General features: G+C 40.4%; 1 protein-coding gene across 4 annotated transcripts in view; it reads right to left on the bottom strand.

Annotated features, from left to right (window-relative positions):
* polrmt (polymerase (RNA) mitochondrial (DNA directed)) overlaps window positions 1-16,039 on the bottom strand; it is a 51,749-nt gene that overhangs the window by 16,053 nt on the left and 19,657 nt on the right. For all 4 annotated transcript variants that reach the window (XM_046049458.1, XM_046049459.1, XM_046049461.1 and 1 more), the window contains 5 exons: window positions 14,318-14,440; window positions 13,156-13,335; window positions 11,434-11,520; window positions 9,618-9,731; window positions 698-750 (listed from right to left, as the gene is read on the bottom strand). In XM_046049458.1, coding sequence (XP_045905414.1) covers window positions 698-750; window positions 9,618-9,731; window positions 11,434-11,520; window positions 13,156-13,335; window positions 14,318-14,440 — 557 coding nt within the window. The remainder of the gene's footprint in view (window positions 1-697; window positions 751-9,617; window positions 9,732-11,433; window positions 11,521-13,155; window positions 13,336-14,317; window positions 14,441-16,039) is intronic.

The raw sequence follows: 16,039 nt of genomic DNA, 5'->3' as shown, positions 1-16,039 counted from the left end.
CATTTCTGATTTGTTTTTTGCTGACTCTCTTATCTTGACTTAGTGTATTTTGCCACTCATGAATTTGTTTTTCTATTATTTTAATCCCCCTTTCTTCTGGTTAATGACAGTAGCAGCAGTAATGTGATTTTGCAGTTCATTATGGTGTGCATCTGTAAAAGAAGCTTCCGGACAAAGGAGTTTAAGATACTTTTTTGAACTAATTTCTGTTAGCAAAGGCCCACTTCAACATCTTCAATCTCAAACTGAAAGTGTAAAACTATGCTTTCAAAGGAGTTTCCAAACACTTCTGATGGCATTTCATTCTTTATGACAAATGCAAAGTTACGTCCAAGTCTGAGTAGGCAATTAGGAAAAAATATCCACTGGAGACAGTGCTTTTGTGCAGCTGAGGGTCTTGAAAATGTGAGCTAATTGCCTGAAGAGAGCTCTTCTTTCTACTTCCATTCACCTCTAAAAGCCAAACAGGGAGTTGTCAAGCGGTCTGAACTGCAAACCCACTAAAGCCAAAGACAAAAACATTACCTGCTGTTAACACAATTTCTCTCTGTCTTTGTTCTAGGTCACTTATGTGGCATTTCAAACGAAATGCCAATGAGCTCCATGAGAGAATAAAGTGGTAACATTATATCTGGTCAGTTTTAGTAGGACACTGGAGAAACAGACAGAAACAGATGTTAGTTGGAGACAGACTTACTGTTTGGCATCATGGCTGATCTGGAGGTTGATGTGTTGCATTGTACTCTTTAGCTGGAAAGACAAAGAAATGAGAGGGTCAATAAACTCAAGTCCAGCAGGCTGATAATGATCGTAACTTAAGGTCCAAACATACTTCTTAACCCATATGTCTGTAACTCAATATACACTATTATGAACACTTGTTCGGTATTAAAATGTCAGATATTGGACAAAAATAAAAAGTTTTAATGTCAAATGTATCTTTTTGTCTGACCAAAGGTCTAAAAGACCCAAAATATTCACTATTACAAACGAAAAACAAAAGCAAATCATATTTCAGCACTATAGTGTAAATGTGAAAATGCCATATAGTCACACTGTCATTTAGCGTGGAAACACATTTTCTCTAACTTAAGATAACACTTTAAGGAAAACTTCAGATATAAAGGGCCTTTTTATGAGCACAATGAGCTAAACATAAGCTTAAAATGTATTATTTTAAGTTGCAGGTACGGTATGTTTCAACATTTTGAAATTCAATCAGTTTCCACAAGAGGCTTTAAATTGCAATGCAGAAAAAAGTGATACCCAGTTCATTACTTGAGAGGCCCTTCACATTTTGCTGATTAAAAAAGAAAATCAACACAACCAATCCATAGCTGTCATTGGTCACTTCACCTAATGGACACTTACAAAATTGACCTATAATTGGTCATTGCAGATTCTCAGCCTACCTGACCAGAAGTCAGGATGAAGGTAAATTAAAAAAAACAGTTTACAGTAATCTGCATTGTACTAGTTTTACCACTTTTTACTTGAGTTTTAGGGAGCTTTTGAGTTTTAAAAACACTTAAGTATTGTTGCCATAATGCATTTACAAAACCTAATGACCTCGCTTTTTGTGTGCATTTCTAGGGGACTTAAGATTTGGTAAGGAATCTGCCGTAGTCATTACTATATTAAAAACGTAGGCTACTTTACCTTAAGTAAATGTATTTTGTTGCTGTCCACTCCTGGTTATATCCCACCGCAACATTGTATTTCAATAGGAATTACGTCACATTAAGATAATATTTCATGGGGCCAAGAAGCAGCTATTTAGAGTAACACCTGTTCTCACCTTACCTGCACACACTGTGACATAACTACATACACATACATGCAAGTAAACACACATGAATTCACACAGGGACAGGGCACGAGGGAGAGTCGGTTCATAGTGACGCACTTTTACCAAGGACAGGTGGGAGATGGAAAAGAGAGGCAGAGATGGAAAGAGAGAAAGAGGGGAGATCAAGACCAGGACAGAAAAAACTCATGTAAGTACCAAGAGTATGCCACCACATTGCAGCATAGTAAAAGTTGGTGGTAACCTATCATAGTGATTCATGACTCTATAAGATTGAATTAATTGAAGAAAAACTTAAAAAGGAGGGAGGTGGCTAAGAGTACACAAAATATTCAATCATTAATTACCCAATCTCTACTATTTCTTTAGATAAGAGCTTCAGAAAGTAACTAGTTAATGACTATTGTCAATTCAACCCTAATGACCAACCATTAGTGGAAAAGGAAAGATAAATTAAGCACCTAAATATTTCCTTTTGATCTCTGCTGTTTTCTTCATTCCATTGTTTTTTTTTTGTTTTTGTTTTTTTACACACTCTCTAAATCCAACACCCAAGCCTTCAGTTCCCAATGGAGGGAAGACTTAGCTTGCTAATCTCCTAAACCTTGAGTGTCCATCCAGTCAGTCGCACCAAGGCATGTGTGGCAGGGCAGTCTTTCCATGACCCTTGGAACCATGCCTGGGTGGGAATGACGGACTATCAGAAAAGAGATATGACTGGCAACACTCCTCGTCAATGTGAGCACATTAATCTGTTTACCTCGGATTCAGCCTACACTAATGTATTTGGGTGTCTATGCGTCTCTTGCTCTACCTGAACACATTTTCTTTCTTCACCGATGGAAAGCAGCTTTCATGCCATCTTGCCATTTCAATTATAATAATATTCAGAGAGCAACAAACACTTAGATCTATCTGTACTAATAATCAAAGTGCTTTTATTGTAAAAAGTCATTAGAAATCATTACTGAAAAAAAGATTTATCCAGGATAATGTGAATGAATAGAAATGTCTTTGAGGTTTCTTCCCAGTTATTAATGGGCTCACATTTGCATTCAGTTTCTTGTTTTCAGGTCATTTGGAATTGCATCACAAACAGGCAAAATAAAGAACCAACTCAATTCATAGTGGATAGCAGTGGTTAGAACTGAGCCTTTCAGTGTGGGGTTTACATGTCCTGTGCTTGTGTGGGGTAGGATAAGCGGAAAGAAAATAGATGGATCAACTCATATCACTTGCTGGTTTGCTTTATACTGCCACTGACTGACTGTCAACTCTGACACTTTTTCCAAATTTGTTGCTGGATTGAATTCAACCCCTTTCATTGTCCACATGCATAAAACTCCTCTGAACAGGAGCGCAGGAAACCACAGCATGACAGCCGCCATTCTGACACCCTTAGGAACCTTTAATGACCATGTGTCGGGGGCTAATGTACAGCTCTTTTATTTGATCTGGCTTGCTTCTCTGTGGGATGAACAGATCACACCCTTTGAAGTGCACATCCCTCCAGAATTTGCACTGCTCCTCATTCGGCTTTATGGTTTTTCCGAATCTATAATGAACTACTGGGAAGCTGGAAACCAGACAGTTCATGTGGGATGCTCCCTTGGGCTTAGTAAAGATTTTAGGAAGGAGTACAATATCTTGTGGGCACACGTTTACAGGGCAAAAAATGCATCCTACAGCAAAATTACACAGTGCTATGTAATTTTTCTGGTTAATGATTTTTGTTAATTCAGCATTGACAGAACAATTGAGCTGGAAATTGGGGCATCAAGACCTCCATTTGTAACGACATCTGGTGACACTTTCTGAAATTGGTCCACTGACAATGACACAGTGTGTGCACTCAATGAACAATTGTCTGAGATATTACATCCAGATGAGTTTAATGGAATGCAAGGCTTACAGCTGTGATTTAATGTCTCCATATCCCAGTAAAATCACCATGGGTGCTGTCAGGTGTCGTAATAGTTATTCTATTATTCAGTGGCTAAGGAGCAGCTCCAGGAAGTCTATCTGTATAGTCTTACCACTTCAGTCTATTGTTTTTAAAGAGACCTTTTTCAAATTCAACAATACAAAGAGTCTAGACAGACCATTGGTCAAATAAAAAATCTGACCCGATGATGACCCTAGATCACCTGGTCACCAAGGTTATTATTATTCACTTAAGCTGTAACAAATGTAATGGCAATCCATCCAGTAGTTTTCGAGATATTTCAAAAACGCTAACAGCAACCTCATGGTGGCTGACCAAATGCAAGTGGATGTACTGTCTGTGGGAACGACGAATGTCTGACCTGCTGGTAGCACTCGAACAGTCAGAGGATTCATCCTCTGGGGACCATTGATATCTGCACCAAATTTCAATCTATGCAATGGTTGTTGAGACATAGCTGTCAGAATGACTGTAGTAAAAAAAAAAAGACAGTGGTGCTTTGTTGATGAGAAGGCTGCAATATGGTACACTATGCTTCTCTGTAATTAATATTTCTATCTGAAGGGCACGTTGTGAAAATCAAATACTGAAATGATTAGCGGCACGCATAAAAAAGGCCATGTATATACAGGGATTAAAGTGACTGGTGCTCACATGGATGAAAGCACATTAAAGCTAGCCTCGGAGAGCCAGCGAGCTACTCGGTTTGGTGATTCCAGTCAAATGCTTTGAAGGTTGCTGCATGATGAATGACAGAATCACACAATTATCAAGAAATGCTTTTAAAATAGAAGCGTAGTGGACGGGAGAGAAGGGAGAAGCTGTGAAGTAAAAAGGTGTGAGAGTAGAATAAACGGATATAACCTTTGGTGTAAGTAATGGACGCCACGCTGTAAATGAGGTCACTAGCATCCATTGTACTCCTGTTCATTATAATGCATAAGTGCATGATTTGTGTACAAGACCTGTGTCAAACCTTGAGGCTGTGATGAATGAGACCTTGGCTAAGCCTGCTGTGTGTCTGAGGAGAATAGGCTCCTGTCGTCTTTATCTCTGGAGAGTTGCAGCACACATACAGTAGTCATGGATACAACAGTAATCAGTACCCATAAGCCATGCTGCCAATAGGGGAATCCCCATTCATCACACGGCGATTAATACCACCCATCTCATCTATTCAGGTGGAAGCAGTTCTGCGTTACACCTCAAACACCTCCTTTCTCTGCTGTTCTGGGTCACCTGGTCCTCCACCTCGCCTTCTCCCCCTGAAGACAGACGAAGACTGCTGCAGAATCATAGTCACACACACCCCAGAGTCTCGCCACGCTTCCACTGACCTTTTTGCAGACTTTCTTTTTACCAAACTTTCTTTTTCTACCACTCGGGGGTGTCCTTGAAACTCAAGCTGCATTTATTATTTCACCCCAAAATGCCACAAGATTCTGCAAGATCAACGAAACACTATGCTACCCCTGGGAACTTCTCACTTGCTGTTCCAAGGCAAAAAGGAGGCATGGAGGCCATCACGCCACGACATTTAGGAAATACGTCGTTCCGCTGAATTAGAATGAAAAGTCAACTCATTCTGATTGTGTAGTATTTGAGTATTTCTCCAAGTCTGCTGTAATCCTGCTTTACAGAAGAAAAGTAAGCCAGACAGACACCTCATATCAGCGATTTACCAAGGTAGCGACATCAGATAATAGAATAGAAACATTCTTTAAAATTCTGATTAGGGCTGGACAATATGTCCAAAAATGTTACCATGATAAAAAGTTTCATATCTTTCTATATCGATAATTATCATAAGTATCAAATCGTTATTTCTTTCGAGTTTAAAGGCTGATTTTTGCCCCTGAGTGAAAGTTGAAGAAACTTTATAGTCAACACTTGAGGCCAAACAGTGGATCGCTTCACAAACTATTATGATAAAATCTTTTACAACAAATATTAACAGTAAATATTTTTTCAGTCCTGTTTCCTCAACAAAATAAACATCTTAATAAAAAAAATTATTAAAATTTGTGTATGAATCAAGTGAATAAAATCCAAAATTTATTGAATATTTATTGAACATTTGTTATTTTGTCATTGAAAAAAATTATATCGCGATAATTATTATTAGTTTTTATATTGTTTCATAAAATGGGCAGGCACAAGCCAAGGGATCAAGGTAGAGACACAAATTGGCTGAAAAGGCCACAAACAGATACAAAATGACCACAGAGACACTCAATTTTCTTGGACGATTCTGATTTCCGATTGTTTAAAAGTCTGACCAACAATTTTGATTTTCAACAACAAGAACAATAATTGACAACTTACAAACATTTTTCTAACTTTTCTTTTTTGGAAAATTCTTTCTTTCTTTCTTTCTTTCTTTCTTTGGATATCAACCTATCAAAACAACGAGACCAACATGGTACCGAATGACATAAGTAACAACAGGTGTGTTCACTGTTGCTTTACCTGGTTGGTGCTTGTAAAATATCCACCTAGTTATTAACGTAATACCAGATAACGTCTCTGTTTCTCTGCAAAGTACTAAAATGGGCCTGCCCAAGTAAAGTCTGTGTGGGGAAACACATTTTGGCCTTACAAATCACGCTGCTGTGTGCATGACGTGAACAATCATGTGGTGCAGCAGGCATGTGCAGGTCACGGGTCATGTCTGATCCCGCTAAAAGGGGGGGGGGGGGGGGGGGGGGGGGGGGGGGGGGGGGGGGGGGGGGGCTTTTATGTGTCTGGGCCTGTTGTCTCATAATCTGTCCATGACTTTTAAAACAGGTATTAACTCTTATGGCTTACAGCACATTTTTACTATTTATTAATGTTGTCAGTGGACTATTTTTTACTGCTATAGGCCAAAGTAACTACTATATGTGTTTTGGACTGTCCAAAAAAGATATTATGCACACTGCTTAAAAAGAAAAAAATCACCAGTTACCACCAAAAACCCGAACCCAACTGATTCTTTCCTCATAGAGGACATTAGATCACAAGCTTTTAGTCACACTATAAACTTACAAATCCAGTCAAATCCAGCCAATCCAACTGACGACTCCCTTTGTGTCACCATCCTCTGAGAGTGAGATTTGTAACCTTCGCCTGAGAGGGGGGATGAAATATAAACAAGGAATCTGAGCCAGAGTGACCTCTGATCCGATTAGTATCTCCCAATCCTGTTAAGCAGCCTCCCTGATGTATGTTCATGCTACATTCACCTACTCCATCCTACTCTAATTTCCTTGCCTCCCATAGGCCATGGAAAATACTTCATTACACAGGTTGGCATTTGTACTCATCTCTTCATGCATGCTGAAAACAGCCAACAAATAAAAACGCAAAGCTGCACAAACATGCACACACTGTCTGAGTGTATGTAATGCTAGTGTAGCCACTTCTTCTCCACTTATTGGTTTTCTTACAGCGCATCACACTTCATCTTCCTGTTCCATCTAGAGTCTAATTACTAATGACCCCTACAAACACTGTGGCCTTGGACTTAAGAGGCAGAGAGGAGACTGGGATATTGAATTTAATCCAGCTATGCAGGGAAAAGGTGACCTTTCTGCAAGTTAGTTTCATTTTTGTTGCCCCATGATGCAACTGGATTAGAGAATTATAGCAGGGGATGAAGAAAGCTATCTGTAAAATGTAAGCTAAAACCTCATTCAACTATGAAGTCATCGCTTCAGCCATTCATTCATTTATTCATCTTTAGGCCTTGAAAAAAAAGCACATGCTAGTCCGCTTCCTTGTCCCTGCTGGTCATAAAAAAACCCAAACAGATCAAATCAAGGGAACGCACCATAGTACATAGACAGAGTAAGATGCACCCTCAGGAGACCCGCCATCTGTTACCCTTGCTCTCATGCGCCTGCTTGTGAGGTGTCGCTGCCCCTCTAAGCCAACCTTCTGCTTGAAGTCATACTAAAAGAACAGGCGTCATGCTGGGACAGCCTACAAACTAGCTGTCTGCCTGTGCTCGGCATATATACATCACACACATATAGACATATGCAGGCTTATCAACGCACACACACACACACACACACACACACACACACACAAGCATGTTATCTGCAGATGTGCTGGCACACAGACATGTTATCTCTAAGACTTGCTACCGTCAGGATCTCCATAGTGACGGACAACTCTAGTGATGTTGTTGAGCTCCATTAAAGTTGGGCCACTCACAGCAATCACAGTACGCAATCAGTGGTGCACTCCTGCACTAAACCAGTCAAGACTTGGAAAGCCCAGCTGGGGCATTCCACCCGCAAAGCGTTCAGTACTTAAAGCTTCATGATGATAGGTTAGGTGTCCTGCATGTAAGGAGACTGAGACAATAATTATTTTAGGGAAGAAAAAGAAATCAAACTGAGAGACGGGGAAATGAGAGGGAATTAAAATAGCAAACAGTAAAATATGAAGTAAATATTTGGGTTTTACCTAAAAATAGTAAAATTATTAGTAAATGGTCTGTGGATACACTAAACCCCAAACCAGGCTACAGTATATCTCAGAAGCTGACTTTTTGCTTTGAGATATCTGGAAAAAAACAATAATCCACTGAGCCTGGACAGGTTGCCAGTCTATCACGGGGCTACCATCGGAAGAGTCATAATTTCTTTCCAAGATAGAAATCCTGAAGCACTTTTTTGAAAACCTGGACAACGTAGTAAGTGGCGAGTGTATACGCTCATGTTCACATTTGATCCAAGAAGAGCATATGTCAATAATCTATAGGTTGAAAAAAGTCTGATCAAATTCCACGCAAAGAAGTTTTGGTCAGTTGCACATTGGCAGTGCCCCTTATTCATTTTACCAGATCACGACGAGTGAAGCAAAATTCGTGGGCTGGCTGTATGAGGACAACGGCTTGCTCTCAGTGGATCAAAACACTGGATTTTAACAAGATTTTTAGCTTTTTATAAGCTGACAGCTATAGATAACTCTTAATATTTGTGTGTACATACTCATTTGACTCATGTGTGTGCTAGCCTACTGCGAACCACAGACTTATACCAACCGGCTCACAGCTCACTGGCTACCCTCATTTATATCAGCTTCATCAGAAATTCCATCGAAGTCCAATGAAATAAAATGAGTGGAAATTACACTGTGAAATTGTGTGATTATAGCGAAAGTGATGATCCAAAGCACCTTACTACCTCATGGAAAATATTAGAACAAAAACACTATGTTGGGTTAAATCTAACACCTTTTACAATCTAACTGCACTGAGCTGGTACACACAGGGTTTTCTATTATTGGTCAGTACGTTGAGAGCGATTAATGTGTACTGCATATGCTTATGTGAGATAAAATCCATATACAGTGTGTGCCACGAAAAGGTCGGCTGTGGGAGTATTGAGAATGTTGTGAAAGGTGAGCCAAAGAGCAAAGAGGAGCAAGACAAACAGGTGATACAAGATACAAGAGGAAAACTTCAGAAAGGTCAGCCGGTAAACTTATGAAAATACAGAGAAATTAAGACAGGCCTGTAATTGGCTAAGCTGTGTACCAGTAGGTAATATGAAACTACTGTGAACATACAAAGAGGTGCTGGGTGCGGTGCTTGGCGTCAAGATAACAGGTAATCCCTGCTACAACTGACATTCATTCTACTACCAATTATACCAAAGTAGCTACAGAAATAGCACAAATACTTAAACTTCTCCTTGAAAATGCGTGTGAAAGTACGTGAGAAATCATGCCGAAGCTCTGCAGTGTAATGGCTGACAGGAAGTGGAGTAAGTCCAAACAATTTATCCCACACAGAGATGAATCCAAATGATCATAACTTCACTTAGATAGACTAGTAGAGAACCCCCACACATGCCTTAGGACGAGACTTACCACTTGGTTGCGTGTGCGGTGGTAGGGCTGAATGATGGGTAAGCCCAGGGGTGTCACCCACTCCACAGTGTGGCCAGACTTGGAGATGAGCCTGGCGCTCTCTGTCAGCCAATCCTGCAACACATGGATGCCAGAAGAGCTAAAGTCAGGGCACATACTGGACTGAGGAGCATACTTCTAAATTATTCAAAGCCCTTCACCAATAAAGAATGGGAATACCGGCCTATCTGTTGTGTTTGTATGTGGACAACAGAGCAATCAAGTTCAAATCAGTGAGTTTAGAGAGTTGGGTGATGAAGTTTGGAGGATTTAATAAATAAAGGCTATATATAAAGACTATAGAGACACACATGTGGAGCAACAGACAGAAAAGAGGAACTTTCTCTCCATAGCATCAACAGATAGAGTACGCATTTAAGTCTGCTGTTCTACTTCCTGGAGCGGCAAACAATTGTTGCAAACTTGCTGAGAAACAGGTGAGGAGCTGTTGCTTACTCTAAAAATTGCAAGCGCAACAGTGTTGTTTGCATGAGTGTCTGGCACAGTTTATCTCCAAGAATAGAAGCCCTGTTAAATCCCTCCTGACACATGCAGACACACACAGAGCTGTAGGAAAGATATATATGTCCCAGCGACTCCGTGTAGCAGTCTGGCCCAAAGTTGCTCCATTCATTCATCATCACCTCCCTCCTTATATTCCCAGGTACAATGACATGGAGACAGCATGACAGCCGAAGAAACAGGAGTGAGAGATTAACTAGCGAGGTAGCTGAGAGAGACTGATTGATCGATCAATGGACTGATGCGGTGTTGACAGAATAAATGGGAAAATACAGGGAACGTAGGTTAGGTAGGTAGGAGGACAGGGATGACGGCACCAGGGATTGATCAGCTACCTCTCTCTCTCAACTCACCGCTGTGAAATGCAAGCGGATGTGACCTATTTAATAGCAGCAGGTGCACAGACATGCGTGCACACACACACACACACACACACAGAAGAGCATCACATCAGCACCGAGGTATGATAGGAAGGGGATTTTTCATCTCAGACTGGGCTGTCCCCACACATTCCCCAAAGGACACACACGGCAGCAGTGGGTGGTGTTTCTATTTGCTGGCCAGACTCCCCTCTGCCTGTGGAGATAATGTACAATCCTCTACCAGGTGCACGTCCTAAATCTATAAATGGAGTCTGTGTGATGAATGGGCGTAGTTGCCAGAGTAATAGTGAAGCAAGCTAGTCATTAATAAAAATAAAACAACAGCCAATATGCAGTAGTAGGTCAATAATAATTGGTGAAAAGTTTTGTTTACAGGTCTTTTCCTAGGAAGTTTCCTGGAAAGAACAATGTCATTTTACATTAATTAAAAGGCAAATAGAGACATAGTTCTGGTATAGGTATTTTAGTAAAAGTTTAGTTAGGTATTTTTGATTTTTTCGTAGCGATTTATTTCAAAAACAAAAGTTCCACATAAACCCAACTTACTGCCTTGCCTTGCCTTGATCATTGTCTCTAATTCCCCCTTAATTAATAGCACATTACACAGTCCTTTCTGGGAAACTTCCTAAGAAATTAATAGGAAATGACGAAGAAATTACAGACCCCTAAAATAAAGAGTTACTGGTTTGGCTGTTACTCTATACCTGCGGCTGTCAGGTCTGAGACTGCTCCCCTAGTGAAAATAAGCAACTGTATTTAAACAATATTTTTACTGAATGTTGACCCTTTTATGCAATTAGTAACAAAGCGTGAGATTAAATTGGTGATAATTTGTTGGATGAGAAAATTGCATGTAGGTGCGATGAACCCACCTGGATCTCTCTGGTTCCTGTAAACATCTCTTTTAAGCCACTGAACACCAGACGCACCAGATAATGGGATGCATCCCATACATGCTCCTGGAAAACAAACATGTGATTATGCATGTGTATTGTTTTCTCACAGTCTCTCACACACATCACCTTTTTCTGCTTCATGGCGTTTCTCAATTAAAACAAATGGATTAAATGTATAATGCAAATTCAAGTGATAAAAGTTTGTGGTATATTTCTCATTTCTTTATGATGATATGATCTCCTCCTCAGTAGGAGCTGCCTCATTCCCCATTCATCCCCCTGTAATCACTCACAATTACACTCCCCCCTAATTCCCTGTTCAAACAATTAGGAACATTATGCAGATGTAATTTAGCACAATCCTCTGACTGTGAGATGGTAAGACACGCTGACAGCAAGACCATGCTGATCCCATCTATACAGACAATAAGATTAACTCCAAATATTGTAAGGAACTATATAGCTATGTGGCAGATAATAAGCCCCACACAGCTGTAAGAAGATTAAACACGTCCATTCTCCTGCCATTGTGTCATCTGACAGAATGGGCGTGTCCATAAAGGACCATTTACGTCCAATTAAATCGAAGTAAAGAACTAAAAATAGACTCATAATGAACAGGATATCAAATATATCAATTGTTTTGCACTCCTGGCCTCCCTGATACAGCCATGCAATATTTTATTTCACTGCAGTGAGATACTATATAAATAAACTTGATTAAAATAAACTTGCAGTTCACTTGGAGTGACTTGTGCGGTGGGAGTCTTAGGCTGAATCCCATTTCACCCCTTGCCCCTACCCCTCCGTTTTGCACGTTCACATCTAGGGGTAGGGTGTCCCAATTCTTGTTGAAATAGAGTGGTAGGGCGAAGGGGGAGGTTTACATAGCCCTCAAAACGGAGATTTTTCAGAGGCACACTCCAAACGGAGGGCTACAAGAAAGTTCCCAGAATACAGGTATTTTCTTTGTATAATTTATGATTACCATGGTTATTTTTAGTTTAATGTCATTTCAACGTAATATCGTGATTTTCTTCAAAACAATCATAAAAAAAATCACTAGTTCAGCCGCTAGCTTGTTGTCTCGTTAGCTAGCTTCGCTAGTAATGTTAGAAACCTGGTAATGAAGCTGTGCTTTTTATTTTTAACATGTGACTTGTTAGATCGCTTCATGTGTGATATAAAGTAACGGCAGAGCCGTCGTCGACTACTGATGACGTATCGGGTTCCTGAAGGGTTGTTCCATTTCGTAGGGGAATATTTCAACCACTTGGCCCTTAAAACAGAGTTACAAGGGCCAAGAGGTACACTCAAAAACAAGGGGTAGGGGCAAGGGGTGAAATGGGATTGGCCCTTAATGTCGAGGTCAACTGTACTGAAGTTCCATTGGGTTTACAATCTCTTGTGCTGATATTGTGTGATAAATGTCTTCATGCACATGAAAAAAAATGGAGCAATAAGATGCAAGGACGATAGACCTCATTCTAGAGGCTTCATTACGAGTCTGTCTGGCTCAACCTGTGTGTGAATGTATAGCCTGAGAGAAAAGTGTAAGGGGAGCCCCATATAGAGGAGATACTGTTTTAAAAGGCCACTCTGATATACACACACACACACACACACACTAATAATAAGACAGTATGCAGTGCAAGGGAAGCCCCGTTCCACAATCATCACCCTCCACCACTACTGTACCTTGGGAAACTCATCAATCTCCTTCAGTCTTTTCTCTATCTGGAGGCGTCCTCCGTAGCGTGTGACCCCGTACACCACAGTCATCACAGTCTGTTTGACCACCTTCCTGCTGATGAAGCCCTCCAGGACCTGGGCAATCTTCAATCCGCTCTTTGCATCCCGTGCTCGGAATTCCTCCACCTGAATCACGTGGACATGTTGCAGGTACACACAAGTGTGTAATTTACATGACATACATGCAAATGATAAACAGCCTCTGTTTAAAACACGTCTTTTGGAGGATATTGTAATGCTAATGAGAAAAATCAACATACATGTAATCAGAGCAGAAGTGCCGAAAAATGTCCAAAAATACTAGGTGACATCATCAAATGTCCAAAACACCAAGATATTCAAGTGATTTTTTTTGTAAAAAGAAAAACAGCAAATTCTCACAGTTTAGAAGCTTGAACCAGTAAGGGTTGACAATTTCTGCCTAAAGTCAACTAATCGTTTCAGCTCTACTAGTAATAACAGTCTCCAATAATGTGACTGCTTCCACTGTTACCTATTATACATATTGTCCTTGTGAGTAAGAAAGATTTCTATATCAAGGAGGCTGGCCATTTCACAAGCCTGATATAATCTACAGTATCATCTAACTATAACTGCAGTGCCTGGAGGTAAAAATACAACAGTGTCCTGCAGCAAACTGAAAACTACTTTGTCTTCAACAGTCACTGCCCTGGGACAGACTTTGTTTTCCTTCAGCACACTCAGAGTCCTCCTGTGCTGAAATGGACACCTCAATTAGCTTCAATTTTTTTTTTTGCTTAAAAACATGCATGTTTATAGCAAGCTGGGTCCTTTGATAGCATTGTGTGCACGCTTGCCCATTGAGGATTCAGATATGGGAGCCAGTTTACTCTGACTGCATGGCATGAGAAACTAAGCACTTTTAAATGCAAGACCTAAAGTGAGAAACCTAGTCTAGTGCCTAGTCTGTCACTCACTGTGGGATACAGTGAGTCATCTGAATTTTAACAGCTGAGCAACTGCAACGTGCCTAGCAACTGAAAGTAACCACAGTTCAGTTATGTTGTGCAGCTCCATTATGTCCGTGCAGTTTCCCAAAGAAGGGAACAAAACAATGCAAACGGCAAAACAGCCCACTGATGCTGACCTGCTGTGCTACTCCGCTGTACACATCCTGGGGCACCTCGCAGGGCATCAGGTTGACTGATGTGGCACCAATAACATCTCTGCCCAGAGCAGCGTAGTGCTGGAGACCATTACAGGAGCCGTCCTGCAGGAGAGGTGAAGAGAAGTAGTTGGAAGATTAAAGCATTGATGTGGAGGAGGAGAGAGAGAATTACTGGGTTCAGCACAAAAGGGGCATCGCAGGGAGGAAGGCTAAAGGTGAACAAGACAAAGAACAAATGATTTTAAGAAAGTGGAAGTTAAAGAGCAACAAGAAACAAGGGCAATATGAAACACATGCACGAGCACTGGCTCAATAGATGAGAGAAATGATTTGATTGTGGCTGTTAGTTCATAACAACATATTGCCATGTCCCACAGTCACAAAGTGACGGTCGCACTTAACGCAAGAATATCAAATCATCTATGAGCCCCTTAAATGTACTGCATCATTCAAAGCAACATCTGGACTTTGGCATCAGACAGAAAGGATACAGGGGTGTATCACAATGGTCGATTATTTATCATTCACACTGAAGCAAAACTAATTGGTCAGTTTTATATTGGATTTTTGTCGGGGGTGTAACATTGTACCTATCAAAAATGCAACTCTTTAAGCTGTACATGAGACTGAGCAGAATATGAGAATATGTGTATCTGGTTACCAGCAACGTCCCCAATAAATACTGCAGTGAAATTGGCCACACCCCTGCCAACAGTAGACTTTGTCCTTTTCATTTGATCTAAATGCCTCTGACCTAAAAGTCTCTCTACTATGCCTTATGTTTAGGCTGTAGCAGTTGCATTGGTGCTGAATAGAGGAACAGCAGTCATTCTGTGTGCTTAACTGTTTGATTACACTCCATTTTTTCTAATGCTTTTGTCTTTCTCTTTTGAATATGCTTAAAGCCTGGAGAAAAGAGAACAAGTGCCACTTTACCTGCATTGCTATTGATGTCTTGTAATGAAATGTGCCATGAAGTTTCAATTATTTGTTTGATACAAACAACATTAATCGTTCAAAGGAATTATATAAACTGTGCATTCCTAAGAGTAACATCAGCATTTTAAGTGCCAAATAAAAGCTACATTATAACAAGGCTATTAACAAAGGCCTGAGGAGCAGACATTGTTGCTTTGCTCAAAAGAAAATTCTAAAAGCCAGATCATTCTTAAACCTGTAATTTTCCTGGCATACACGTGCACAGTAATGGGCTACACAGGGCAGTAAAGATACACCTGACACTGACACTACTCAGTGTCAGAGGATTTGTCTGTTGCTTTGGCTTGTATAAGAGAAGGCCGGGGCTTAAATGCCAGATCTCAGTACAGGATAGCTAAAGCTGCGGTCTGGTCGGTGAGATTAGGGCTACAGTTTTATGGCAGATAATATAAAATGGCCCCAGATGGCTGGAGAGGTCTTGCCTTGTTAACTTTAATGTGCCCTCTAAAACAGCACTATAAAACACGACTGAATGGCAAACCTTATTTTTAGGAGGCTTTAAATTAGAACTATGATTGGCCTAAGGTGTTGTCAGATGAGTAAATTCCTAAGGATAACCTCTTTATCTGCGTTTCACCCGAGTGAAGAATAATGAATTTATATTTCGTTCACATTCTTGGTTTGCAGTTGAATGTCTTATTAAACAACACATTGTTAGGAGATCGAACATTAGTAACTCTGCAAACCGGTAAATAATCTTCC

Source organism: Micropterus dolomieu, linkage group LG05 (assembly GCF_021292245.1).
Source record: "Micropterus dolomieu isolate WLL.071019.BEF.003 ecotype Adirondacks linkage group LG05, ASM2129224v1, whole genome shotgun sequence".
NCBI lineage: Eukaryota > Metazoa > Chordata > Actinopteri > Centrarchiformes > Centrarchidae > Micropterus > Micropterus dolomieu.
Note: the sequence above shows the minus strand (reverse complement) of the source record. Positions and strands in the feature narration are given on the sequence as shown.